The sequence below is a fragment of the Acanthopagrus latus genome, chromosome 13, assembly GCF_904848185.1.
Source record: "Acanthopagrus latus isolate v.2019 chromosome 13, fAcaLat1.1, whole genome shotgun sequence".
In the NCBI taxonomy this organism is placed as follows: Eukaryota; Metazoa; Chordata; class Actinopteri; order Spariformes; family Sparidae; genus Acanthopagrus; species Acanthopagrus latus.
In genome coordinates, this window is record NC_051051.1 from 22457278 (window position 1) to 22483426 (window position 26149).

At 38.0% G+C, this 26149-nt stretch overlaps 3 protein-coding genes and 1 long non-coding RNA gene across 8 annotated transcripts; 1 reads left to right on the top strand and 3 right to left on the bottom strand.

The window, feature by feature from the left end:
- Window positions 1–777: 777 nt before the first annotated feature.
- Window positions 778–9076, bottom strand: LOC119031906 (ion channel TACAN-like). 2 transcript variants are annotated; one of them, XM_037120694.1, is made up of 12 exons: window positions 8999–9076; window positions 6603–6721; window positions 5334–5465; window positions 5119–5178; window positions 4937–5032; window positions 4482–4571; window positions 4191–4256; window positions 3955–4016; window positions 3040–3132; window positions 2529–2593; window positions 2319–2387; window positions 778–1367 (listed from the first exon to the last, which is right to left on the bottom strand). In XM_037120694.1, the coding sequence occupies exons 1-12, from the start codon at window positions 9074–9076 to the stop codon at window positions 1254–1256; spliced, it is 1044 nt and encodes a 347-aa protein (XP_036976589.1). In that variant the 3' UTR covers window positions 778–1253. The 2 variants fall into 2 exon arrangements, with proteins under 2 accessions (XP_036976589.1, XP_036976588.1); XM_037120693.1 differs by having other exon boundaries at window positions 3040–3135.
- A 1293-nt stretch (window positions 9077–10369) lies between these two features.
- On the bottom strand, window positions 10370–13208 carry styxl1 (serine/threonine/tyrosine interacting-like 1). Of its 2 annotated transcripts, none has more exons than XM_037119684.1 (8): window positions 12959–13208; window positions 12812–12873; window positions 12467–12566; window positions 12138–12271; window positions 11784–11929; window positions 11592–11695; window positions 11369–11481; window positions 10370–10574 (listed from the first exon to the last, which is right to left on the bottom strand). In XM_037119684.1, exons 1-8 carry the CDS (start codon window positions 13059–13061, stop codon window positions 10446–10448), a joined length of 891 nt encoding a protein of 296 aa, XP_036975579.1. In that variant the 5' UTR covers window positions 13062–13208; the 3' UTR covers window positions 10370–10445. The 2 variants fall into 2 exon arrangements, with proteins under 2 accessions (XP_036975579.1, XP_036975578.1); XM_037119683.1 differs by having other exon boundaries at window positions 10370–10577.
- A 611-nt stretch (window positions 13209–13819) lies between these two features.
- LOC119031305 lies at window positions 13820–17856 on the bottom strand. 2 transcript variants are annotated; one of them, XR_005078568.1, is made up of 4 exons: window positions 17727–17856; window positions 17482–17649; window positions 14477–14744; window positions 13883–14098 (listed from the first exon to the last, which is right to left on the bottom strand). It is a non-coding gene; the product is annotated as an uncharacterized LOC119031305 (long non-coding RNA). The 2 variants fall into 2 exon arrangements; XR_005078567.1 differs by lacking the exon at window positions 17727–17856 and having other exon boundaries at window positions 13820–13948; window positions 17482–17618.
- LOC119031304 (hepatocyte cell adhesion molecule-like) lies at window positions 16246–25336 on the top strand. Of its 2 annotated transcripts, none has more exons than XM_037119686.1 (7): window positions 16246–16404; window positions 19499–19840; window positions 22508–22789; window positions 23890–23983; window positions 24118–24191; window positions 24329–24402; window positions 24630–25336. In XM_037119686.1, the coding sequence occupies exons 1-7, from the start codon at window positions 16320–16322 to the stop codon at window positions 24777–24779; spliced, it is 1101 nt and encodes a 366-aa protein (XP_036975581.1). In that variant the 5' UTR covers window positions 16246–16319; the 3' UTR covers window positions 24780–25336. The 2 variants fall into 2 exon arrangements, with proteins under 2 accessions (XP_036975581.1, XP_036975582.1); XM_037119687.1 differs by lacking the exon at window positions 16246–16404 and adding an exon at window positions 17716–17834.
- Window positions 25337–26149: the final 813 nt, after the last annotated feature.

Consider the following 26149-nt stretch of genomic DNA (forward strand, 5'->3'; position numbering starts at 1 on the left):
ATCTGCAAAAATTAGGTCTAAAATTCCAAAGATTAAGTGTGGTGATGTTTGTCCAAATATAAAGAAAAGCTGATTCAATTTACTCCATGTATTTACACAGACAGCAGGACCCGGGGTGTGTTTACTGTAAGTAAATACAATTCAACGTCTCCACCTTGTGGTCATTGTGGTGTAATGCAGCAATGCGCTAGGCACTTTTGATAAACATTTACATTCTTGCATGTAACAAAATCTGTATATGTTTCTCACCATCACAAATATTGGAAACATGTCTAGGACAGGATCCTATGAACATTAGATTATAGCAAAAAGACATTTTTTTTTTAATGTTCATATGTTCTCCTGACTGTTGTCTTAGGACAAATGCTGGAAAATTTTGGAAGGAGAGTAACAGAAATATTTTATGCTTCTGGTCAACGATGTACTTTCATCCTTTAGTGCTCCATTAGAGTTAAATTAATTGACTGAAAATCTTACCAAACTACAGAACCATGAGCATCAAAACATACTGAAGCATAAAATGTAACTTCTTAAAACAATCATTTATTATTAGATTAACACTGATGAATTATTACACATGTAGCGTGTAAAGTGAAACTAGTTTAAAATAAAAATGACAATGAAAATATCTCATTCTACGGTGGATTCATATTTTGGGCTTCTCTCTAAGCTTTAATTTTTCTGTAAAACACTAGATAATGTTGCTTCTTTGGGCCTTGAATAAATATAGAAATGAAATCCTCCGAGAGGTTTGGAAGGTAAAGTGAAAACAACAAGTTTGCTGGAGTTTTTTATTGAGCACTCTCTGTAAGGCTACAGCACAAAGCAGCTGCTGAGTGGTAAACTACAGATCTCCCTAAATAAATATAATTCATATAACAAGGTTATTATGTATTTATTCAGTAACATTTACTTTTGGAGTTGTATATTTTTGATCGAGACAGAATATCCTGTAGTACTAAGCAAACCCTGATGAATACCTGGTAGTGTTTTTCGATATGTCTAAGTGATTGTCGGAGTGATAATATCTTTGGCTTACCCATACAGCATGTTGCTTTGACCCTCAGTAACACAAATAAGAAATCAAAAGGACATTAATACTCGTAGCAATACATGTAAATGGTCGACAAGGACAACAATCATAACATTGGTAAAAGCTCTAAAGATAACATTAGAGCTGCGGTAACTTTGCACGTTTTCTGTTCCATCAACAGGAGGGTTTCTGGTGTTTCTGCCCACTTCATTATTCCAGTTTATAAACTCTTGGGCTTGTCTTGGTTGTTCATGTATTTCTGGTAAACCACTCCCAGGGTGGTCAAGAAGTTTCCCATGAAGAGGACCATGTAAGAGCAGCCACACATCACAACCTAGACCCCAACAAAAAATAAACCATGATGAAAATGGAAAGTTCATGAGACGATTTGCAGCTCTTTAAACTTTAAATGCAGAAATGATGTTGTTACACAAGCTACTACCTATATCTGTTTACAAAACCAGAAGATCAGTGCAGTAATCACATCTGTACTTTTTACTGCCATGGATACTCCACAGAGACACATGTATTTAAGTTTATCTGTCAACAAAGTATTTAAAATAAAATGTATAACTTACTTATTAATTTTACAATATTTCACCAGCGTACCTAAACTAATCAAAAGTTGTACTTCAACCCCACATTCCCAAAAACAAAAAGTCTTAACTGGGTGTAAATAATGACAATGGCAATGGAAGCTGTGTTCTGTATGAGGCTGGTCTAGTGTCTGTGGTAAAATGTAGCTGTTACGGGTGGTGTGGGTGGAGGTTGACTGTAATATAGTATAATAATAAAAGTACATGACAACATAATAGTACCATATCTTTTAAAGGAGGTTGTGCATGAAATCTGAGGTGAAAATAGTAATAATGACAAAAATAAAACAAGTTAGAGATGTAAAATCAAAAAAGCTCTCGGACATTTTGAAAGCACTTGTAAGACGGTTCCTAAGTTCCTCTACTTCTCATTTGTCCACTGTCAAGTCATGCAAGAATTTGGGTTTCAACACTGGATAATGACATGGGTTTTTTTTTTTAGCCTGCACCATTGGCTAAATCAGGTGACAGGTCAGTGGGGGTTCTACTATAGAATCTGGCCAAATAAGCACAGGAGCTGGGTATCACACAGGAAGTTTGAGCATAAGACGATACATGAACATAAAACTGCAAAACAATATACTTTGAACTATGTGTTTGAATGCAAAACAATTTTAAAAGCCCGGGTTAGGTATTTAAATTTCAAAAATTAACAATGACGGAACATTGAAACTCTTCAGTGAACCAACCTGCCACTCTTTACACTCCGGGAGCTGAAACATCTTGAAGAGTGTTATGCTGTTGTAGAGCTGCCAGAACTGTAAAGAAGAGAAATAGTTAACAGTAACGAAATTTTTAAATAACTATTTCCTGTGAATTCTTTGAAAAATTACATCTTACATTAATAAGCCCTAGATGTGTGTTAGCAGTGTGCACCAATAAAAAAAACAGCTACTCACATGACCAAAGAACAAGAAAGGAAGGAGGAAGGTCAAGCCTCTCCACATCCAGGACTGAAAACCTTCTGCGCATCAGGAGAGGAGAGAAAAGAGTCACTGAGCCGAGATTAACTTAATTTCTACCAGTGTATTACATCACTGATATTCCTCCTGCATTGCTACAGTGCATTCAAGAGGTTTACGGTTGACATGAGAGGTGAACATATCGTTGATGCAAGAAAAGAGGGGAACATGGCTGATATAAAAAGTGAACTCAGACATATATGCCTGTATTCGCTTTCCTTACATAAACACAAACATTTTGTTCAGCAACCCTCATAATAAATATAAACGGTGACATACACAAGCAAACCACTGTACAGCTGAATAAGGGGCTGTACTTTTAAAGTCGCTCTGTAAAGCATAATATACACTGTCATGTGTGGATCACTTGTATCATTTCTCCTTGTATTATTTCAAAGTTATTCGACTACAAATAGAAACTGACAAACTTGTGACAGACAGGACTCACCGACTGTTAGGTCCATGGTGTGTCTTTCTCCCAGCGCTCTGAGTCTGTACAAACAGCCGCTCTGGTAGTAGTACTGGAGGAACTGGACGAAGCCTACTTTGCAAACAGAACACAGAAAAAAATTACTGGCCTTAAATCAGTCATTGGGTTATTATGTAGTTGTTATACATATTGTTATGTGCTTTTTCATGCTGAGGACCTCTGACAGTTGAAATGTGTTCACACTTGGTACTAAACAGTAACAGTAACAGTAATTAACCAAGACTTAAGGAGGTGCTGCAACACACTGGGACTGTGCCAAAATAAGTTAAAAGAGTTTATATACACACAAATATAAATTCCTTGTTAATACAATACACTGCAGTAAAGTCTGCTTAGTTTTACACATACATTGCCTTAACTACCCAGCTCAAGCATATATACAGAACATTGATATAAATACAGTTAAGAAAAAGATTACTAACAATAATAATCATCTTTTTAGGCTGGATTCTCAACCTTTGGGAAATTTGCTTTTCATTTTCTAGTTTTTGCTTTTTTTTTCTTGCAAAATACTGGATAATTTGATCACCAAACCTCAGAAAATCATTTAAAAATCAAGGTTCAAGGGGGTGGAAATTGTCCACAACCAGAAAGGAAAAATAATCACTCTGTCTGCAGAGGTACGGTCTTGATCACACAGTTACAGCCAGAGCTTTAAAATAACGATTTAAAGAGGATCTTCAGCTCGGAAAAATCTTTTGTTCAGTCACAATGTCTACACTCACACTCCTCCTTTTTCCATTTTGAGGTGTTAATACAAGCCAGATGCACTGCGAACCATTGGCCTAATCTAGTATTCTATGCTAATTAGATGTGTGTATTTCATAATGTTTGTATGTAGCATGGAACTGAGATGCAGCTTGAAGCTCTTACTTTGGTAAAGACAGTATGTCAGGAACTGGTTCCTAAACATCTGGTAGAGAGCACCTTCAGGCCTGTGAACAGACACAGCACTTGCTTAAAATGGAGAACAAACCCAAATCTTCTGACACTTAAGAGGACAGGAGAGATGGATTGATGGTAAGGACAAGCAATGGATATATTCAAATGAGATTCTGTACAGTTATTGTGACAATGTAGAGTAAAGAAGAGTGAATATCATCTCTCACCAAGTGAGCATGACTCCAGACAGGAAGGTTGACACATAGTGATGGAAAACCCACCAACCTTTGATCCTGAAACAACATGGAGGACTGACACTGAAGGACACAGTAGTACCGCTGGACGTGATACCAACAGGCAAGGTTATGATGTCAACAAAACTGTTTCAGAAGAATCAACTTCTGACTTTGAAAAAAGGATTTTGCTAAAGATTTTAAAGTGCCTCAAAGAGCCTGAAGATGTTTTTAATGTGACCAGTTATTATTATTATAATAAAAAGAGGTGAGACAGTCGCAGACCTTGAGCCGTTGCTGATGAGAATACTCTCCCGGATGGTGAGAGTGCAGTAATACCAAACCAGCAGGAAGTTAAACAGGGCATCTAGAGCTCTGACGCAAAAAGAAAAAGGAAAATAAAGAAGTAAACCACGACCAAATTAACACACATGTAATGGAAATAGTTTAACAACCTCATTCATTCACTCATGTTGTCATTTGATCTCACTGGTCATAAAAAACAAATCTAAAAAAAGGCTTCATTATCAGTATTTGCTTATGTAATCTGCTTTTATATAAAAAAATAAAAAAGAAGACATTTGTGGATTTTTAACGCTGAAATTTTGATCAACCTTAAAACATTCTGCAATATTCAGCCATGAATTAACCATTCTGTTTGTGTAAATCTTCACTAGCATCAAATGTGTGTCAATCCCCTAAAATAGGTGAATCGGCTGCAAACATAATTGAAATCTTACCTGTAGCTGAATAAAAAGCGGCACGTGAAGGAGAACACGAAGAGGATGACCGTGAGGATCAGCTTGAACTTCTCGTATTCATCTTTATAGGCAAATCTGTTTGGTGAAGCGTACAGAAATGCTATTTATATTTACTTTGAAAGATACTTCTGTGAGTGTAAGAAAAAAATTATGCGGCTTACTTTGACTGTTTGTTGAGGAGTGTTACGTTGACGTTTCCCAAAACAAGAGTGAGGTATAACCTAAACAGAAAGAGAAGTCAAGCAGTCACAATGCTAAGATCTTAAACGTTCTGATAGTTTTCTTGTTTTAAAAAGGATCATAGTTGTTGTTGCTTGTTAGTTAAATGGTAAATATGCTGAAAACTTATCATGAAACTCGAGTGTTATTCAAATACCCGTTTTTCTTTGGCAGAAAAGCTTCCATCTCAGAGAAAGCATTTGTTCTGTCTTTCATGGAGTCCTTGATGTCAGCAATGGCATCCATGTCCTCTGGACTTAATTTGGGTGTTGAATGATTTTCTTTGCATCTAATAATAGAAAAAAAAAGACTCATTTAAAACATTCTTGAAAATAGGAAAGGTTTCTGAATTTTGTTCACAGTCTACAAATTACCCAGATATTCTAAACTCTGATGCTAATGAAGCTTTTATCAAACCTTTTTACCTCTCCCTCTGCTCTTTTACGAGCAAAAAGCAAAATGAAAACACACAGATTAGTGACGTTAATTTACATCGCACTGTGTGAACAATGGCTCATTCTTTATTTTTTGTTGTGAATTTCTTATTTTCATTCATGATTTTTTTAAACTTCTGCAGTACTTTTTTTATTGCCTTTTCTCTTGTTCATTGTGACCATTACACTCCAAATTACCACGGCCAACTCCTTGAGGGTGAACATTTTAAACCCGTTTCCGATTGTTATGAAAATTTGGGCTGTTCTGTCATTCGTGAGCTGGTGTGTATTCAGCCAAAGACAGATCACAGTCACTGAGCAGAGGCGGCACTCTGTTGAAGTACTGATGGTACATCCAACTTGCAGGGTTTCTCTTCTCAGGCACCAACATTTCAATCTGATTAACTTAACTGCTAATTAGAAGTATTTTGTGGAGGTTATTTGAATGCATCTTTTTTAATATCTCAAAAAGAAAAAAATGAATATTTCATTTATTAGCCCACTACTCTCATTTTAGGATTGTAGATACTGGCTGTTAGAACTGTTTTGTTTTTCCATCTCAGTCAACAAAAGGTGATGAGACGTCCTTAAATTGTTGCATTTCAGTTTAATTTAAGCTTTCTAATTTGTAAATGCTGAAAAATAAATCTTATAAAATCTACTTAGGGGTTCAAAAAGATGTTAAGTTAATACACGGATTCAATACTGTATTTAAATTCAGTGAAATGCTTTTGTAATCCAGAGATATATAGAAGCCTGTGAGACACACTATCGAGCACCAGAGAACTGAGCACCAGAACCTGTAATGAACAGCCACCCAGAGGAGATGTTTGAGAATAAGAGTAATGTGACAGAATTTAAGGCCAAGCTTGACCCTTATTAGCTTTTACAAGGAGACCATTAACAGGAGCATTCAAGCTATCTAGCACGTGAACTGGTTTTGCACAAAAATTGCCAGTGTCTTCACAATGAAATTGCCAATCAATACTTACTCTTTCAGTGACACAGTGAGCTCTTTCAGTCTCTTCCTCTGACGTGCTATAGCACTGGAGCAGCTGTCCTGCAGTTTGGTCACTTCCTCAAGTTTCTGCTTGTATAGACGATGGGTATCCTGAAAAGAAAAAAAGAAATATAGTCACCTTTACTCCAAATCGGCACGGTAGAGAGGACACAAGGACGATGCCATGGAAACTTTCACAAAAAAATCTCAACACATGCAAAAGGTTTAGTTTGGAAAAGGGTTGTTGTGTAAATAATCCAGGATTTATTGTAAAGCGGCTAAAACTAGCAAAAATGCCAGAATGACCATTTACTAAGGAAGGAACCTGATCTTGTGCTTTTGTATGTTTTTTCTTTTGTCAATAGATTTGCATTTCGTTGATATTTTCCATGATAACAACCTACTCGTTGCACCCACAGATTTAATTGTGTCACTGCATGTTAATTCAAGGTATGTGTAAGAGATGTGCCTGCTCTGGTATGCTCAGACACAGGCTCATTGTTTTTCACTTAAAAAAGTGACCTATGATGACAGTTGCTCAATGGCTGCTGCACAATTAGCTGCTGTGTTGTAATTGTGATCATGTTTTGAAATACACAGTAAGCGACGTGCTCTGGTGCATTAAATCAGCACTTTCTATTCATAATTCAGCAGTCTGACACGTCACTGGAGTCCAAGTAACCATTGTGGAATGCAACTAAGTACATTTGCTTAAATACCTTGCATTTGTTCAAGGTACATTTTAGAGAAAATATTAGATTTTTTTCAACAGCTATCGATATTGGTTACTTACTAGATTAAGATTTTAAATAGAAAGCATACAGTACGATATGATACTAAAAATGATGCACTGATGTACGCTACAGAATGTAAGTATTATTAAAGGGTAGTAGTACATGTGCTAATATAACAATGTAGAAATACTCTGATATTCATGGTCCAACATTCAAAATCAAGCTCAAGTATTAGCACAAAAATTAAAGTTTCAAAAGTAAAGTAGTCGTTCAGCATAAAAATTTCCTCTGTAGCTGATATATTATGTATTACACGATTAGAGTGTAAATCCTGATGTAGCAGCTTTCTAGTTTTAAGTACTTTATGCTTAGGTAGTTTAATTCAGTGGTTCCCAGCCGAGGGTCAGGCCCCTCTAATGTGTCACAACATAGATCTGAGGATATCTTGCATTTCTTGTATCAATCTTCAGTAACCTCTCTGATCCTTAAACAGCTATTTAAATGAAACAGTCTAATACATTTAAGATTCGCTTTGGTGGAGCTGCTCATGATACAACTTCTCTGAAGCATGAGTGGGGCCCCACTGCTTTTTCATAAGAGGTCAAAAGGAGAAAAAAAGATTACAGTAATTCAATAAATTACCTTTGAGAGGGAAATACTGTGCACTTACCCCACTTCATTAATCATAACCAACTAATTACTTTACAAAAAAAGAATGTTGCATACAGAAAACATGATGATCTTATAAACTATTACGTTTTGTTATAAATTAAATGCTAACACATATTAACAACCATTGTTAACAAATGGTCACTTAAAAGTTGATACACTTCTGTTTATTTGTTATTTTGCTGTGAACAAATTATGCAATGCACTAATAACCATTTATTAAGCAACTGTAAAAGTTCATAATCATCAGTTGCAACTTTAATAGCCATCCAAATAATATTTAAAGACGAACTACACAGTATTTATTAATCACTTACAAACTCTCTTAAACATCAGTTGCAACTTTACAATACACATTTTGCTTGCTAAGTGCTGTATTAGGTATTTTATTATTTGCTGAAATAACGTCAAATTAAAGTTGAATTAACTACAAATTTACCATCTATTAATGATGTGTACATATGTAACCCAGCATGTCTACAGATGTAACAAGAGTATGTGTACAGTGGTAACAGGGATTGTTTACAGTTGTGACGAAGCATGTCTACAGATGTAACAGAGTATGTCTACTTTTACTTCGGAAAGGATCTGACTGCTTCCGACAACTGTAAATTATTTCGTCGCGGCCAACAATTATCAACTCGCAGATTCCCTGTATAATTAATATTACCATGTGCAGATTATAAGAGATTACATCAATCTGACACTCTCGGTGTCGTGGTGCTTCCACAAAACAGTGCCGTGCTGAGACAACGTGACAGTCGTTCCGGCGGCAGTTTGTCCATAGTCAAACCTCCACTACATGTTTCTATTATTTTGTCTTCACTTATTCTGTCACATTAAAATGATCCGTAGCTGCTGAGGGTGGATACCGAGCAGAGTCGCCTGCGGTGCCCACCCACTCCGGTTGTTAGCTTACCCGGGGCAGGGCACACTTCTATACGTAACGTTACGTTACGTTAACGTTAGGACAGCTTTAACTTACCTGAATTTGTTGGTGGTTCTTCTCTAAATCCTCCCATTCGCGTAAACATTCACTCCAACCCGTTGGACTGAACAACATTTTCTACTGTGACATCAGGAAGCCTGCTGGAGTTGGGAAATATTCACGCCTGACTGTGCAACAGTTGGACGGCTGTCACAACTGAACAAAGGGACGAGTGCGACTTCCGGTCACATCCTTCATAATAAACGCCTGAATGGCTAAGTATTTTAGTGTCTACAGTTCTGGATAAATGGTCAACAATTTCCTGATAATGTCTATACACGTATTACTAATTTTAGGAGAAAAAAAACCTAAGTCTAATACTGTTATTTTAATTCGAGTCACAGAAACACGTTAATATGTCCTGGAGACCTGACAAACGAGTTCAATGTATTTTCTTCAAAATAAAACATGTTTAAACCAGATTTTAGAAAATTGAAACTGAAACTTGTTTGTATGTTAAACTTTTTTCCAGATATTCCTCTGGGGCATTTTAAGGAAAACAAAGCATTACCTTTGGCTGAGTGATAATTTATGCTGGGTTCAAGTAATCGCTTGCGTGCTTTTATGTTGAAAGAAAAGTAGAACATCCGGTTGTAACTTGGCTGACGCTGGCACACTTCACTCCGTTGCATTCGTTGAACGTGCTAATTGGCAACTGGTTGGTCCAATCAGATGTGCTGTTGATTTCATATGCAAGTTTGGTTCCTCCTTTCAGCAGATCAGCAGCAGGACCTTTAAGCAATCGCTTGAGAGCAACATTTGTTACAGCCTGTCAGGCAAGGGACGTGTCATGAGCATGATTTGACCATATAACCCCAAAGTATGATCCTGACTTTTATTACAGACACACAGCTATTTTATTAACATAGGCTTTTTGGTCAGTTATCTGCATTTAGGTCGCTGTCTCACCTTCAAGGAAAATGTCAGGGCAAGCCCTTTGACACTAACTGGCATTTGGCCTCTAATTTTAGTGCAGATGTTATGTAACTCTGAAGACAGGGTAAGCTGTCATCTTCAATACTGAGAGCACCTCTGGCAGAGACATGTATGGACTGAAATACAACTAATGATGCTGATTCTTACATTACTTCCCATGAATACAAAACAAAAGTAAAGTACACAAAAGTTGTACAAAAATTATACATTGCATACAAAAAACACTGTCCAGTATTTGTTTTCTCAAATTTGATGACTTTGTCCATTTGCAGTACATGCCTGATAAGTCATTTTGAAATAAAGGAAGAGTTTGAAAAGATAAATGTAATTCTCTTATGGAAACTATAATGTCGCTGACCTCCACACAATTTTACACATCAAATGAGTTTTATTAAAACTTGCACTGCAACAAATAGTAACATACAATAGAGATCTTCTCACTGCTGTTTTTATTGCATGAAGTCAATAGCAGTTAGCCATATCATTATCATAGCTGACAGGTCCATTGTTAAAAATGAGGCTCAGAGATATCAGTCACTTTTGTTCCTGTTTTGTGAAACTCCCAGTCAGACAGCTGCTGCATAAAACCCCTGTTTGGCCTCATGCTTGGTCTACATTTGAGCAGGTGTGTGCAGGCCTGCTGAACAAAGTAAAAGCAGTAGCATTAGCATATGTCTGTTTGCTAAATATGTAGCTTGGACTAACAGTGAAAACACCACGTGTTTACAACTGACCCATAGAAGTGCTGGTGTGCAGTTTTTCGCTACCTTAGATAGAGCCAGGCTAGCTGTTTCCAACTATTTCCAGAGTTTATTCTAAGCTAGGCTAATTAGCTGATCGCTCCAGCTATACATTTTACCAATAAATCTGGGCAACAAAATTAACAAGTTTATTTCCCACAATGACAAACAACTGACTAACTAATGTTCTTGTAAATACAAAGCTGTAGTCAGGACGTGGTAAGTCTAGCTTAGCATAAGCAGTGGAAGCAGTGGGAAACACCTAGCCTAACACCTCTAAAGCTTACTCATTAACATAACTTTGTAAGCATCCAGTCTGTTTGATTCTTACATGAACAAAGTTGTAAAAATGAAAAATTGTGGTGAGAATTTCTGGGCTATTGCACTATTATTTGGTGATAATAACTCATCTAAATGACACTGTGCAGAATAATATACTTTGGCATATTACACTGATGTAGCTGATGATTCACTGCTTTTAAAAGGGTTAGGGTTAACCCTAACCCTAACCCACTCCCCTTAAGACCACAAATTTGTACATTTTGTTCATGTTGTTAACAAATAAGGTACTGACTGGTTACATGTCTGAGGCTCTCAAAACTCTTGCTATGATTGATCATTGATTTTGATCAAGACCACCTTGTCTTTGATTCTGCACCCACTGAAGCCAAACAGTATGAGCTCCACATACCTCCAGTGTGTATTTCAGGTGGTGCATGAGAAATGCGATGGTTACAGCACTGCAGCGGCTCCTGCCCTGCCTGGAAACTATCAGGACTTTAGAGCCCATATTGATATGTGTATCTGAAAATAGAAGACAGAAAGTTAATTGGTTCCCTGCTTCTATAAATGAGACCAGAAAATATTTGTAAGAATTTAAAAAACTTGTTAACTATAGTAGGGACATGACTTGCCGATAAAACTACAAATCCTTTCAAAACTTGAGTATAAATCAGACGCCACAGAGTCGGCCACAGGGATGTTGAGGATGGTCTGGTTCCCCTTTATGGATTGACATCTAAAGGTATCAAAAACACAAACAACCACCTTGACACGTCATTCAGAGTTTTCCCCAATAATGTTTCAAACATCCAGTCCTGCCTTACTCCTGAGTGTCACTCTGTAAGATGCTGATGAAAGCGCTGATTTTCAGGTCTTTGAGGATACTGGAGTCCATGCCCTGTTTCTGGTCACCCATGTACAGCAGTCCTGCTAAAACCTCCACAGGATAAATCTTCAGGCTCTCCAGCTCCTGAATGAATCCAGAAATGTCTGCCTTTAGTGGCTGTATTACTAACTGGGCAAATTGCGCTCTGCGGCTCCTAAAGTATGTGCTTAAATGCATGACCCCCCCATTTAAGCTGTTACTTGACTACTTGACCAGTACTATTTGGAATATTGAGATAAACCTTCACAGACTTAATTATGAGTCTATGAATTGTTGGGTGAGTTTGTATTACCATGATGGTGTAGATGATTTTTTCAGTCCTTAAAAAATGGTACAGAGCTGAGAACCTCTGAAAGCCTCCTCTCACTATGTGGACTGGGTGGAGGCTTGCTTTGGCGAGGGCCTGGGCACATTCAACTGCTCTGCCTGCAACCAGTCAGAAACCAATGCATAAACATTACCTAAATCTGTAACCAAAATATGGAGTTCAAAATGTAATAAAGAAAAAATAGTCCACATTTGAACTTGGAATAGAAAACATTGTCCCATTAGTTATATACTATTATTGAGCCATTTGTCATTCAGTCATTTGTTGAGTAGACCGGTGAAGGATCCAGTGACCTTGTTCTTGTAAACAGCTTGTGTTGCTGTCGTAGACGACAACGTGCCGGATACTGTCCACCTCCACATCTTCTGGTAGGAGGAACATGCCCTCTGAATCCTGGAAAGAGTCACCCAAAATGTTTGGATACTTGACACACAAAATAATCCTAGAAAGTAAAAAACTAAGAAACAAAGCTATTTGTTTGTCTTTTGTAATGACAATGACTAATGGCATTACAATGGCTATAAAATGGCTGATCTGATAAAAAAGGCAGCCCTTCATAGATGGCATGAATAAAGTAATAAATTAAACATATTTCCTGTCCATTTACACCTATTTGTAGGAAATGATTATATCAGTACCATTTTGACATTCTTAGCTGTTATGATGTGACTCATTCTGTAATCTTGGGTTTCACGGGCATCTAGGAAAAGACACATACCATACACAATTAAGTTACAGCTTGAGTTTAACTGAATTAAAGCACAGCACTGAGCTAAATCTCTTACCAATCAAGCAGAGGTAGTTTATCTCTGCCAGCCTCGACACACAGCTGCACTGGTTGAGGAGATTGTAGAGCTCAAAAGGCTCACACATCATGATTTGAGCCATCACAGAAAATAGAACAAGAAAACGACAGATGTCAAAAGTACATTAACTGTATGATCAGATAAACCTATACGAGACAATATGAGATCTACAAATGAGCACCTTGTTTAACTGAGGTGTTTTCAAAGAGAACAGTTGTTGTTTGTGTGGTTTCTGTTTCTAAGCAACTCACTGTCTTCCTTCATTGGTGGATAGTGATGATGTAGATCCTTAAAGTCACAGTTACACATTTCTGGACATCTGGATCCTTCTGGATCCAATGTTAATTTACACAAATGTAATGTGATTCATGTTGAATGTATTGCTTATGTTAAGCAGATATATATTTTTTAAATTATTATTTATATTTTATTTTGTTTTATTTCAGCAGTTATTCATTTTCTTGATTGGCTTATTCACTGCATCATCTTATTTATAACACGAGTTATCTTCTTCCTTCAATCAAGCAGAAGATAGAAGGCAAGCAACAAAACCATATTTCATCTGTTTGACACAATGACAAATAGAAAACATTTCTGTCTGGTAGATAGATCTGCCCACTTTTTAAAAAAATGATTCTCATTTATTGGGGGAAACCCACTTGATTTGTCAAACTCACTGACTGCTAAAAAGAATGAATTACTGGACAGTCCCAAAAGGCGTGTGTGATCACCGATCTTTACACAATTACTCCAACAGAAAGCAACCAAGCATTCCTTAACATATAAAGAGATGACAAAAGTAGAGTTGAAATATCAAATTTTTAGTTTCCAATCAAATTCTTTCCACAATTGATTGTTTATTCCCTTATGGCTGCACGCACATAAGTCTTCACATACATCATCTTCAATTATGATATTCAATGCGTAGAGAGAGCCTCTGTCCTCGGACGGCTGGCGCTGGCACAGGACCTGCAGGTGGGAAAAAAAGCCAGCCATGAGGCGAATGTGCAGGACATCTGAGCCAGTCTCAATCAGGATATGTTCCACATTCTTGTCCTGGTGAAACAGGTTTCTATCCTCAAGTTCTTTTGCTACATCAACAAACTGTTTCAGTATGATCTGAGAGACAGACAGAAAAAGAGAGGTGAGGATCTCTGAGATGGTATTTTGATATACTGTAACTTAAAGCAAGATGTGCACAAATTTTAACCCCATTATTCAGACCTACTAGCATTGCAATACTGATGGTTGTAATAAGAGTTCTCTCTTCCAAACCAGTTTGTATTGATTGCTTTCAATGTTTGTTTTTTTGCTCCATCAGAAATCGTCGTAGACTAAACTATCTGCCACTGAACTGCACTACAGTTAAGTGAGAAATTTGTTTTCCTTTGGTAAATTAGGTGAACTGAAGTCTGTTGAGATCGAAATGCAAATATACCAGTTAATTGACATTTCTATGCCTTTAAAGGATCCTGAAAACCTGAACAATCAACTTACCACCGCTGGTGTCCACTGAGGAGGATGGTGTCATCCTCGTCAAACCTCCTCTTCATCTTCCTTGATGACTGATCCTCTCTGCCTTCTCTGAGATTCCTCTCCAATAATCTGCTGCAGAGATTCTCCCAACGATAGCTTTTGGGGTCCAGGTTCAGACACTCTTGTTCTTTTCCTGGGGGATGTCTCGTCAGGACTGGTCTTCCTTTTAGTTCTTTTAGTGGTCGCCCTCTGCAGGCAATTCATTGGCTTGCCATGTTGTTATTTCTCTCTAGAAATGAAAAAAGACAGGGAGCATCAATTTGTTGTGAAGGCGGAGGCTGCCACGCAACTGCTCATCAGGATCAATTTGGGGTTCATCTTGCTCACGGACACTTCGACTTGCAGCCAGGGGGCACATACCTCTGCCATGGCCCAACATTCCCCTTTAATTCAATCAAGCCTAATCCAACATCTTTCTCGAAAGCACAGTATCAATCTCAATTTAACCACCTATAATTTAGTCTTTAGATATGTAACAGCTACTAGTACAACAAAACAACTCAGAGGAAATCAAAATCTCCACTGCGCTGTTTAAGAATAATTGGTTTGTAGAAAGTATTAATCTACAAGTCAATGTTAATGTCAAGCTGAAATGAAAAAATGCCTTTTTAACCATTTTGGATGATATCCATGGTTAGCTACTTAACCTTGTATGCCAAAACAATACAATTACTGTATTTGTATAGTAAAATCCAGTCGTGTCTTCATCCTTGAAAATAAACTGCCAGGTGTGCTTATGAAGGTGAAGCAAACCAATTTCAACAAATAATTTCATGTCATCCACCCATCAGTCAATCTTTAAGCAGTAAGTAAGTGGCACAGAGCGAAGGTTCCAGGTCAGAAAGACCTTGCTGGAGTAGAGTTTTCTACTTATTACTGTACAAAAACAAACATTTATAACTTGATTCACTGATTTGCTTGATACCGGATCATATTTTATGAAGACAATGTTATTCACTATCTGTGCCAAGATCAATAATACAATCAATCAGAAAAAAAAAATCCTGGATCATCCCTTTATTCAGATCTGCACCTTAATGCCTTAATAACAATCAAATCACTTTACAAAAGAGAGAAAAAAAATATTTATATTATTATTATTATGTCATATTGGTTTAATGTACAGAATAAACTTTCCCATCTTTTCAAAAGCTTGTCCTGTTGTAATCTAATAGAAAAGATCATTCTTTCCATCCCAAAGATATTATAAATAATGTCAACCAAATCATCCACAGTATGTAAACTCTGGTTCGGGTTATTGATATGTCCTTTACCTTCCCTGTGGCACCAACATTGGAACAAAATGACTTTGTTTGCACTGGAAATATAAAAGTCTAATGGGATGATAGCTATGATGTTTACTGATTACATTCATGCTTCCCAATGGATCAGCTTCTTTATATCGAATACCTCATGGCACTTCCTCTGAAACCACTCCCAGTTATACTTTATAAATTTAGCTCCAGGACTGGAAGGCTGTCAGACAAGCAAAACACATTTTGTTAAACTACACTGACACATTCATATTGTGTGGTGATGAACACTGACGTCTTTTCATGAGCATATCACATAGTAGTGTAATAATAATTATTTAGACTAAGCTATCTAAACATACAAAGCGGACATCCAGACACACACACACACACACACACACACACACTTTTGTCCTGCTTCTACATTGGCTTTTGAGAACAACATGTACTCAGTCCCAGCAGAGGCTGAATGAACGACTGTGTTCTCCGTCCTGCCCAGTGTCACAAATCATGCTGGTTGTCTGGGACAAAAACAAAGCTTGAGACCCAAGATGAAGGCAGTGAAGGAGACTCCTTCAAAAGCCAAAATATTCTCCCAGATTTTATTGCTTGTGTGTCTTGGTTCCTTCAATCCAGGTAAGTCACATTTTCTACTTCAGAACCGTCTTCAATACTAAATAGATCACTTTTGCATAACAGTGGTCTGCTGTTTCACTTGCATATTAATGCACTGTGTCATTAATACAAAGTCACAAGTAATCAACAGTTGAACAGATGAAGTATTTTTATCTAAATGTTGTTTTATTGTTGGTTGTTTTGCTTCAGTATGAAAGAATCAAAAAAGTCTCAAATTGCAGATGTGATTTTGGTTGTTTGCTCTTCACTCCTTACAAATGCAGCAACTAGTTAGAATGAACCAGAGGGTCTTGCTAGTAGATTATTGCAATAATCACTCAGATTCTCAGTATAATCAGTTAATTATTGCTTATGATTTAGCTTTCTCAATACTAACTGGGAGTCAGAGGGACGTACCAAATGCAAGGGGTAACTGCAGGGTGGTTTTAAAGTTGCATCCTTATGGTAATATATAATGTATATTAATGTATTAATGACAACACGCTATATTTCTGTATCACCTTTTAAAAGAGTTACAAAGTGCTTTACGATGACAAAATAAAAAGCAATCCAATAAAATAACAACAACCCCAAAATTGCATTAAATTAGAAAAACATATACTATAAGATATTGATATAATAAACCATTAGGATTGTTTATTAGACATACAGCAGATAACTGAAATAAGTGAAAGGGCATTTTAAAAGGTGCGTTTATTGTTATTTCTGAAGTGTAATGCATAATATTGTAACACATTCAAAATTACCACAAATTATGGCATCCGCGCTTTACAGACATCACAAAGGTGTCATTTGTTGTTGGGGAATTGGATTGCATCAGACTGTGTGGGTGTTCCTAGTCTTGTGCCCACCCTTTGTAAGTAATACAGTAATTGTGCCTACAGGCTGTACCAGAACCAGTGTTTTCAGATGTTTAGTTATTTTCAGATGCATCTCATCACTGTCCTGCCATTGTTGCGGTTAGCAGCAGAGTCACTGAGCTGCTCTGTTTCTGCAAAGCTAGCACTGGCATCTGGATTGCCCCCAGTGCTCTTTTCATGAACTGCCAAGAAGGAAATTTGAACAAACAATACCCACTTTTGTTGGCTCATGCTGGCCCATCCCAAGGACTGACAGCTGTTACCATGGTGATGTGGATCTGCCATGCAAACTGGCTCCAGTATACAGCAACGATGGGGTGTGGTGCCCACACTGGCCTTCAGCTAACTGCTGTGACACTCGCTGTAGTTAAAAAAAACCATGGAACTAACAAGGACAGTGATCAGTGAAGACCATCTACATTAGTTTTTGCAAGAACTGTAAATTAATTTTCCTAAACCTACTGAAACAGGCAGTCCAGCATCCCTACAAATTACATTCATATCGGATGATTCCTCAGCGCACAGTATACTTATGTCTCATGCCAACGCTCAGTGCCAGTGCAGGAAGTGGTATGTCCTTTATGTAGCAAGGCAGAATGTAAGAGTTGGGGGTTTGCATCCTTCTGAGGATACATACAATTAATATTGTTTTTTGTTTTTTTTTAAATTATAGAAATAAATCATTGAAAAAAATCTAATGAAAACAATGTGCAGGTTTGCAGAATTGTCCAATATCAACAATGTTGTGTCTGGGGTTGCAACAGAATTAAGATTCAGGTTGAAATAATGGGGGCTGTAAAGATGAACAATGCCACAAAGTTCCACAGATTTATGATTCTCAGCAACTAAAAGTTAAGGGTTGACTGTGAAACTATAAAAAAGTGTAATATAATAACGTTTAATATCTTAGACCACCATGGATAGTGGATATATTCCTCTTGATGTCTTTTCTTTTTTATCATTACTTATTGCCAAGCTGGTAAAATGTAAATAAAATTATAACATCTCTAAGCATTACTGTGTTAGTTTGGCCAGTAATAAGGTCATGGCAGCAAACTCACCCTGGTCAGGACACCAAAAACTGAGACATTTTAAGAAAATCACCTTGAGGCAACGAAAGACTCTTTGCAGCTAGTGTAAACTGACTGGCAGACATAAATATGACATTTGAAATATCAAACTACAGTGTAGGCATGAACTGTCCACTGTAAACTGAAAGCCTATGAATATAAACTTAAATTTATGTTGACGTTTTTGGCGGCTAGTTAACTTTGACTGATACATTTTGACAATGACATAAACGCTGACCAGAGGCTCGTTGAAATATCAAAATCCCTTGTGCTGATAAAAATGAATCTTCTGATGCTGTTTAGTTTGTATCATCTAGTTGAGGAGAAGCCATTGTCATAGGATGTTACAGTGAGTGGAGTTCTTCTTGCCACAGAACGTTAGCCAACTGACAGTAAGATAACTGGGTTAAATCAGCCTAGAGCTAGCTTGTGAAGATTCAACAGCAAGCCTTCGCTAAAACTTACTGACGCGACCCATTTTTCATAGCTGCAATCTTTACTTGAAAAATAAAAATTTTGATTAACTGACATATAGTAATTATGTTGGTTATCATCTACAACACTAATGCTAACACTAATTTCTCCTTGTATTTGGTGAGGATTGTCCTAGTGTAGTAGCTGTTTGCCTTTTTCAGTAGTCATTTTTTTGTGATAAAATAATGAGCCCATAAAAAGCATAAAATAAGGCATTACGACATGAAAAACCAATGCACTATATTTAATAAGACAGTCCTGCATTAATCCAACATTTATGTAAATCACGATATAGGTAAGTAGGCTCTAATTTTGGCCACCCCATTTATGTAAATGAAAACAGGCTAATAGAAACATCTCTCTGTAAAAAAATGATCATTAAATTGAATCAACACCTCATCAATTTTAGGTGTACCTGTCTACAGTATGTCACACAGTTTGCCAGATGGCCAATAAACGTTAAACCCTTTTTCTCAACCTCACTGCTTTTGTATCAACTGCTCTGCCTTAAAAGGTAAAGGTTTAGAAGAGATGCAGCTGGAGTGGTTTGTGAACATTTGTGAATATTAGCAGTCACCAAAACAACCATCAGCCAATCAAAATACAAGGCTTAAACTGACTATGGTGTGTGTGATGTTGGAATGGTGTGGATATCTGACACAGTAATCTCTCTCGCATATTTCTGTGCAGGTGGGGTGCTGGCGGTGAATATGACTATCCCCAACACCCTCATCAGAGGTACAGTAGGAGGGGAGGCCCTTCTGTCGGTCCGCTACAGCAGTTTCAGCCTCGACCTGCCGGTCATCAAGTGGCAGCTGCAGAGAGAAAAGTCTGTCACTCTTGTCCAGTCGATTGGAACTGACATCATCGGCACCTTGAGGCCTGAGTACCGAGACCGCATCCTGGTATTTGAGAATGGGACTCTGCTTCTCCACAACCTCAGACTCTCTGATGATGGAATTTATGACGTGGAGATCTCTATCACTGATGATACCTTTACAGGAGAGGGCAGCATCACACTCACTGTGGACGGTAAGAGGACAGGTTCCCTGTATGACTCTAAAATTTATGTAAGGGTTCATTCATGCCACTGACTGATGACTAGCAGTCCAGTCTTGACTAATGAAAATCCTGGTATATGATATCCCTGCAGGCCTGCAGTCCTCTGCTTGATGTTCAGGAGTCGACTCTGAACAACAGCAGCCTCTATATATATATATTTGTTAGTCAGACTGTGTGTTCATGCACTGTCAAAAATGTTGAATAAACATTTTTCTGACTGGGAAAATTCATGTGAATGCCCTCGGAGTTTGAGAAAATGTTGGTACATAAATTGCCAAGTTGACATAGTGGACGACAGTAAATGCTGGCTTGATGGTAAGAAACCTTTACAAAAGTCATGGTTGTAGAGTCACTGTAATGATTCCTTTGTGCTGCTTTGTCACTCAAATACTGGAGATAGTTGTCAATGTGTTGTTGTGTCAATCTAGACAATGAAATGCTAAACAACTTATTTTTGGCATCAGAACGACTTCCCAATTCTGGAAATTGGGCCATTCCAGTAGCATGTGAATGTGTCTCAGTATGGTCATGACACTGAAGGCCTGTGAGTGTATTACATTAGTGTGTTATATTATTATGTATTCATTATAAGGAAAAATGCAAGTGAAAAAAGAGTTAGCAACATTTTTTTCTACTTTCGAGTCTACTTCCAGTGATCAGCGCCTGATCACAGGTCTTGGTGTTACCTTCCTGAGAATAAGATGTTTTCACTTTGGCTGATTAGGCCTCTAGTCAGGATGTAGCTGTAAGGGGGCTACAATGGGAATAGCATGAAAGGACTCCATTTGGCCATGCCTGAATGCTGCTTGTTATGTGGCATCAATGGTAAGGAAGTCCGGTTAAATGGAGCACAGGAAGGCAGTTGGTATGACAAGGATCAGCCCATAATCGAAGCGCAGCAGGTGATAAAGATTCTGCTGTACACTTAAGCTTAATCTTTTCACAGCTTTTACGTATTGACAGAACCAACATGGTCTCATTTGAATTCAGCCACTATGAGCATTTCAAAATATTTCTAGACTTTATTGTTTATGATGCTGTTGGTAGAAGTGGTATTTTGTTTACTTGTCGCACAGAGCTGTCAGTCTAAGGGGGCATAAGTGGCCCATGCCATCAGATCAACAGTTCCATTAAAAATGACAAAAGCTTAATTTTCCCACCCTAGCAGGTTAAAACTGCACTGTACTGATAAGTATAAGGGTAATGTTTTTATATGGTCAGCAGTACTGGTAGAAGTGGCACTGCTGGCCCTGTAGACTTCCTGAAAACACTGCCCATGTTAATCCCTTTTGTATTAGGACTTAATGTGGCCCATGTTCACCTCTTACCTCTTAGGAACAGATCTACAATAACTTGCTTTTACCTCCTAACATGTTAGACCTCAGTGATGGACGTGACAAATGATGGAATGACATCAATCCTGCCCACACAGAAGGCAGTGTGAAGGTCACCTGTATCCTGAAGAGGAGTAGGAGGGAGGAACAACGTTTGTGTCAGGGAGAAGAATGCAGTCCCATGCCAACTGATGCCCTCAAACATCAGCCAAATGTCATGAATTTTGTTACCTTGACAACAGTATAACTCCAATCTCCAATTTCCACAAAACTGTATTGCAATATTAATTGTACTTTTGGAACTTGAGTGTCAAGACTTGAAACCGACTCTGGCCTTGCAAAACAACAATTTTGTCTTCCTCTATAATGGATGTCATAGTCTTTATGTAGATCCATGGCCTATATAATAAGATGATATTAGTTTATCAGAGACAAATTGCATATCGTGGTAGTTTAGCAATAACATGGATTTCCTCCAGAACTGACACGTTTTTTTTTTCAACTGTAAAAAAATAATCGATCCAATGTATAGAGAATTACCGTTGGGAAGGTCTCCAGAAAAACAGGGAAATGTTTACAAATGTTTGAATATATGTAGGGGCCCAAGAGATTTGGCTACATCACTAGCAACATTATCAGCGCTGATATTAAAGACTTTTTAAGCTAAAGAACAGTTTGACTATCCAGCATTTTGACCTTCTTGTGACAACTTAAAGAGAATGTGATGTGATGTAGGGCCTAAGATGGCACCTACATCACGAGACAATGATAAAGGGGGTCATTCATACCTGAAACAGATGTATACATGTTGCAGATAAGAGTTAAACTGCTAGCTTAAACTAAAATTATTGAGTGCAAAGAAAGGAATGAGAGGTTCAGAGAGGACTTTTTTTTCACTATTCTTAATTTAAAAGAAAAAAGAAAAAGAGCTTGCCCAACAGTTATTAAGTAGGTCAAATGTAGGTTTGGGTCCAGAGAACAGAAACACTGCACTAAATGAATGTTAATTGTTCTCCGCATCAGCTGTATGCATTGTTGCAAAAAAGTTCACCATATGAACCTAAAATGTGACAGAACATCACTGGTGTGCTTCCAGCCTGGTTTGGATGTCTCCAAATGTAGGTATAAATAAGTAAGTGAGGGCAGAGACAGACTGCAGCTTGTGGAACCAGAATAGCCATGATAATCATCCAGTCAGAAGTATTAAAAATAATTATATAATAACATGGAGGACGGCATGTGTTTTGTCATTACTGTCTATTTACATGTTAAAAACTATTGTATCCACTGTTTCTTCAACCAGAGTCTATATCCAGGCCCTATATCGACATGGAGTCTTCATCGGTGCTAGAGCTCAGTGAAAACGTCATCCTCAACTGCTCCCATGACAATGGAACCAGGACTACATACAGGTGGTTCAAAGGTGGAAAGCCACTGACCAATGTGACGAGGTTTATGCTGTCACCTGATCAGAAGCTGTTGACCATCACACGCGTGCTGATGGCAGATGATGACATATACAGCTGTGCAGTGGAGAATCCTGTGGGCAACATGACAAGCCTGCCTATCAGACTGACTGTCTACAGTAGGTGATACTGTCTTACTGACTGGTTGTAGTTTCAACAAGAGTTAAACAAATCATAGAAGACATAGTGATGTGGTGCTTTAAAGGCTAGAAGCATCAGCTAAGTGGGCTAAGCAAAATAAATAGTGTTAGCAGGACTCACTCGATTATGTAGTTAACACAGATCTTCAAGAATGAAAGATGTGCTGTACCAAACAATAAGAAAGATGACAGGCCTTCTGTTACTATGGGGAACACAGGCTCTGGATAAGTGACATGATGCAGTAGATTAAGGTTTCATGGAAGCTAAAAATAAGTTTGATACACTTTTATCAGGAGAACACAGATGGGCTAACCAGTGAGAAAAACCTTGAACCTCCCAAAGGACAATCTCATGTAATTGACAAGCAAATATTCACTTTTTAAATGTTGCAAAAATAGTCGATTTTGGTGGTGGAGGCTACCTTATGCTGTTTGTAAGAGTGAAAAAGTGGAGGTTGCAGACCAGTAACAAAGCCCATTGATTGCCGACCACCAAGAACATTTGCTTATTACATGAAACACTGAGACAAGTTTGGTTAATGAATCTCATTTGGTTGACAATTATTTCTTCATTCACTTATGTATTAGACAAACTAGAAAAAACTGATCTGAAACAAAAAGTAGAGACATCAGCACTGATTACTATTCATTCTGAGGGGAACGTCATGTGTACTCACTTTTCATCCAATCCACCCAACAGCTGTTGAGATCTTAAAAAACAATTAAAAAGTCAACCTCATGGGGGTGGCAGAGGAGAAGTCTCGGGTTTATGTGTGGCCAGAGAATGTCCGTCTGTGCAACATGTTTTACCAATCAAAGTGATAAGGATTTATTGTCTGAGCACCCTAAATATCTACCAAATGTAATTGAAATCCATTAAAAATGTGTTGAAATATTTCAGTCTAATTGAAAGAGGTGGATCAACTCACAGATATCACCATCTCTAGAACCACGCTGCTTACATGATTTATAAACATATTTTCAACAATCATAAACTATAAAATCCTGTCTTGTATGTCCCTGTGTTGTTCTGTTAAGTGCTTACTGCTCAGAAACTGTAATTCTGCATATCCTACCAGGAAGAAGTTCCCTCTATATCATCCTGTCCACTGGCGGCATCTTCCTCCTTATCACCTTGGTAACAGTGTGTGCCTGCTGGACGCCTTCCAAAAAGTAAGAATTGCTAAAAGGCTTTAAAATCAACCCTTCACAGTGCAGGACTGATTTTAGAGTTTATAAAGGCAGGGGTGGGGTGCAGATAAACATTGTACCACATTAATACATTCACACCATTGTGTCTTTGTAAGGTCTAATCAACCCGTTCAAAAGCCTCTCTCAAGGTTCAGTGACCACTCTCATCGCTCACCAATCAGTCACACAGGTATGGAATTATTATTCTGAATAAATACTCCATTGTGACAAAAAGTGATCAGATAATTTACAATAAGACAAGAATAATCTCTATAGAGGAATCTGTATGAATGACAATCCAATATTTTGTTTGTTTCTTTACAACAGATGATGTTCTTCCAAAAATGACTGAGCACAACGGAATACATGCAGTAACTTCACTTTACGTCTTGCAGCAAAAGGTATCCATCTCATTACTACGATTCCCATCCTGTGATTCACAAAAGGCTGCAAGGCTAAAAGTCTGATGCAATGCTAGCACCTTCTGATCCCTGGGCTTCGCCTCTCAGGCTACACATACAGGCTGCCTTATCCCTAGATTCCACCTGACACATCCATTACCTGGCTTGTGCGATGCTGTTTTGTTCCATCTTCACACAGCTTCATATTCATGTCACCCTTTTTGCAGGAACCCTCTATGGATGACTCATCCAGCAATAGTATTGGATCTCCTTCTGAATATGACCACCCACCATGCTACACCAGTTTCCCCAACTACAACGGGTCTCTTACCCAGTCTAATGGGTCTCCTGCCCACTCCTCTCACAGATATACCTGAAAGCCCCTCAGGATAAACGGATGCAGTCAGATTGTCCTACAGTACACTGTTCCTGACCCTGCAATTTCCTGCACATCCGCAGAGTTTGGGAAAAGATGTCAGTGCCGTGTTCTGGGGTTTTACAGTCATTCCAATACTGCCAAATGATCGGTTTTTTATTGAAGTGAACTGTAACTTGAATATAAGTTGATTGAATTTTGATTTTGCGAAATGGTTTAGTCTGCATGAAGCTGAGGTGGAGTCAGTAAGATGCAACTGAAACATGATAAAGATACTTCTCTTTACATTTTGTCAATTCAAAATCAAACAAGATGGTGTTTCTCATTTGTTAATGATGTTGAAAACAATATACAGTTCGTTAAAAAAAAAGAATCACACTAAGAAATGCTTTCCTGTTACAGTGATATGTGTGATTTTTGTGAAGTGGTGTTGTATTGTTAAATGAAGTCTGGCAGTTACTATTTTGTTCTTTTACTTCTTCCAGATGATTTAATAGCATTTTCAATGTGAAGATGGACAAAGCTATGTTGGTGGAATTTTATACAAACTTTAATTAAATGTGGAATTCTCAAAACTCGGGATTGTTTCTTGCAATATTATACTTTTAGTCTTGACATTGATATATATTGTCATGGAATTGTTGGATCAAAATATGAATGAATTGATATAATTTTGATGCAATTAGTTAATTAATGGATGCATTCAGGGCTGCACAGTGGCCCAGTGGTTAGCACTGCCGCCTCACAGCTAGAAGTTCGGTTGGGATGCCTGGGATCTTTCTGTGTGGAGTTTGCTGTATGTGTAGCCCTGTGATAGACTGGCGACCTGTCCAGGGTGTCTCCTGCCTTCGCCCTAAGTCAGCTGGGATAGGCTCCAGCCCCCCCGCGACCCTGCAGAGGATTAAGCGGCGTACATATAATGTACAGATGATGGATGGATGGATGCATTCATTAATAACAGAATTTCTGCTGCCAGGGAAGCAATTAAAATTGTTTGAGTTACTAATGAAGTGCATATCAGTTGAATTATCCAGTTACAGAGATTATTAGGTCAAAAAAGTCACATCTCAGTCCTATGCGAACCCCTAGAAGTCATTTAATGAAGCTATTGAATAGGCTCAAACCCATCTCACTTGGACTGACAGGTCAGAAGGATGGATGTATTGCAATAAAAGAAGCTGGCTTACCATGCTGTGAATCAACTCAAGTAGTGTTGTTAATGGTTTGTCTCATGACATGACCTTCACAACCACTGGATCAAAGACAAAGTAGCCCAAGGGCCCCGTATACTCGCCAACGCTGACGCCGGTCACTCAGTGTACCGCTGGATGTGGACAAGCTACGTGCTTGCGCCCGATAAAATCAAGTAAC

Bases quoted from the DNA above. Each gene is read 5' to 3' on its own strand.
- styxl1 (XM_037119683.1), bottom strand. From the start codon at position 13,061: ATGGCTCAAATCATGATGTGTGAGCCTTTTGAGCTCTACAATCTCCTC. The intron at 12,272-12,466 runs GTCACTGGATCC...GACTGGTTGCAG, and splicing joins AAGCTGTTTACAAGAACAAG to GCAGAGCAGTTGAATGTGCC. The intron at 11,696-11,783 runs GTAAGGCAGGAC...TGATACCTTTAG, and splicing joins TTACAGAGTGACACTCAGGA to ATGTCAATCCATAAAGGGGA.
- LOC119031304 (XM_037119686.1), top strand. From the start codon at position 16,320: ATGAAGGCAGTGAAGGAGACTCCTTCAAAAGCCAAAATATTCTCCCAG. The intron at 23,984-24,117 runs GTAAGAATTGCT...TGTCTTTGTAAG, and splicing joins TGCTGGACGCCTTCCAAAAA to GTCTAATCAACCCGTTCAAA. The intron at 24,403-24,629 runs GTATCCATCTCA...CCCTTTTTGCAG, and splicing joins TTTACGTCTTGCAGCAAAAG to GAACCCTCTATGGATGACTC.
- LOC119031906 (XM_037120693.1), bottom strand. From the start codon at position 9,076: ATGTTGTTCAGTCCAACGGGTTGGAGTGAATGTTTACGCGAATGGGAG. The intron at 5,466-6,602 runs GTAAGTATTGAT...TTCTATTATTAG, and splicing joins CTCACTGTGTCACTGAAAGA to ATGCAAAGAAAATCATTCAA. The intron at 5,179-5,333 runs GTATTTGAATAA...CTTTCTGTTTAG, and splicing joins TTTCTGCCAAAGAAAAACGG to GTTATACCTCACTCTTGTTT.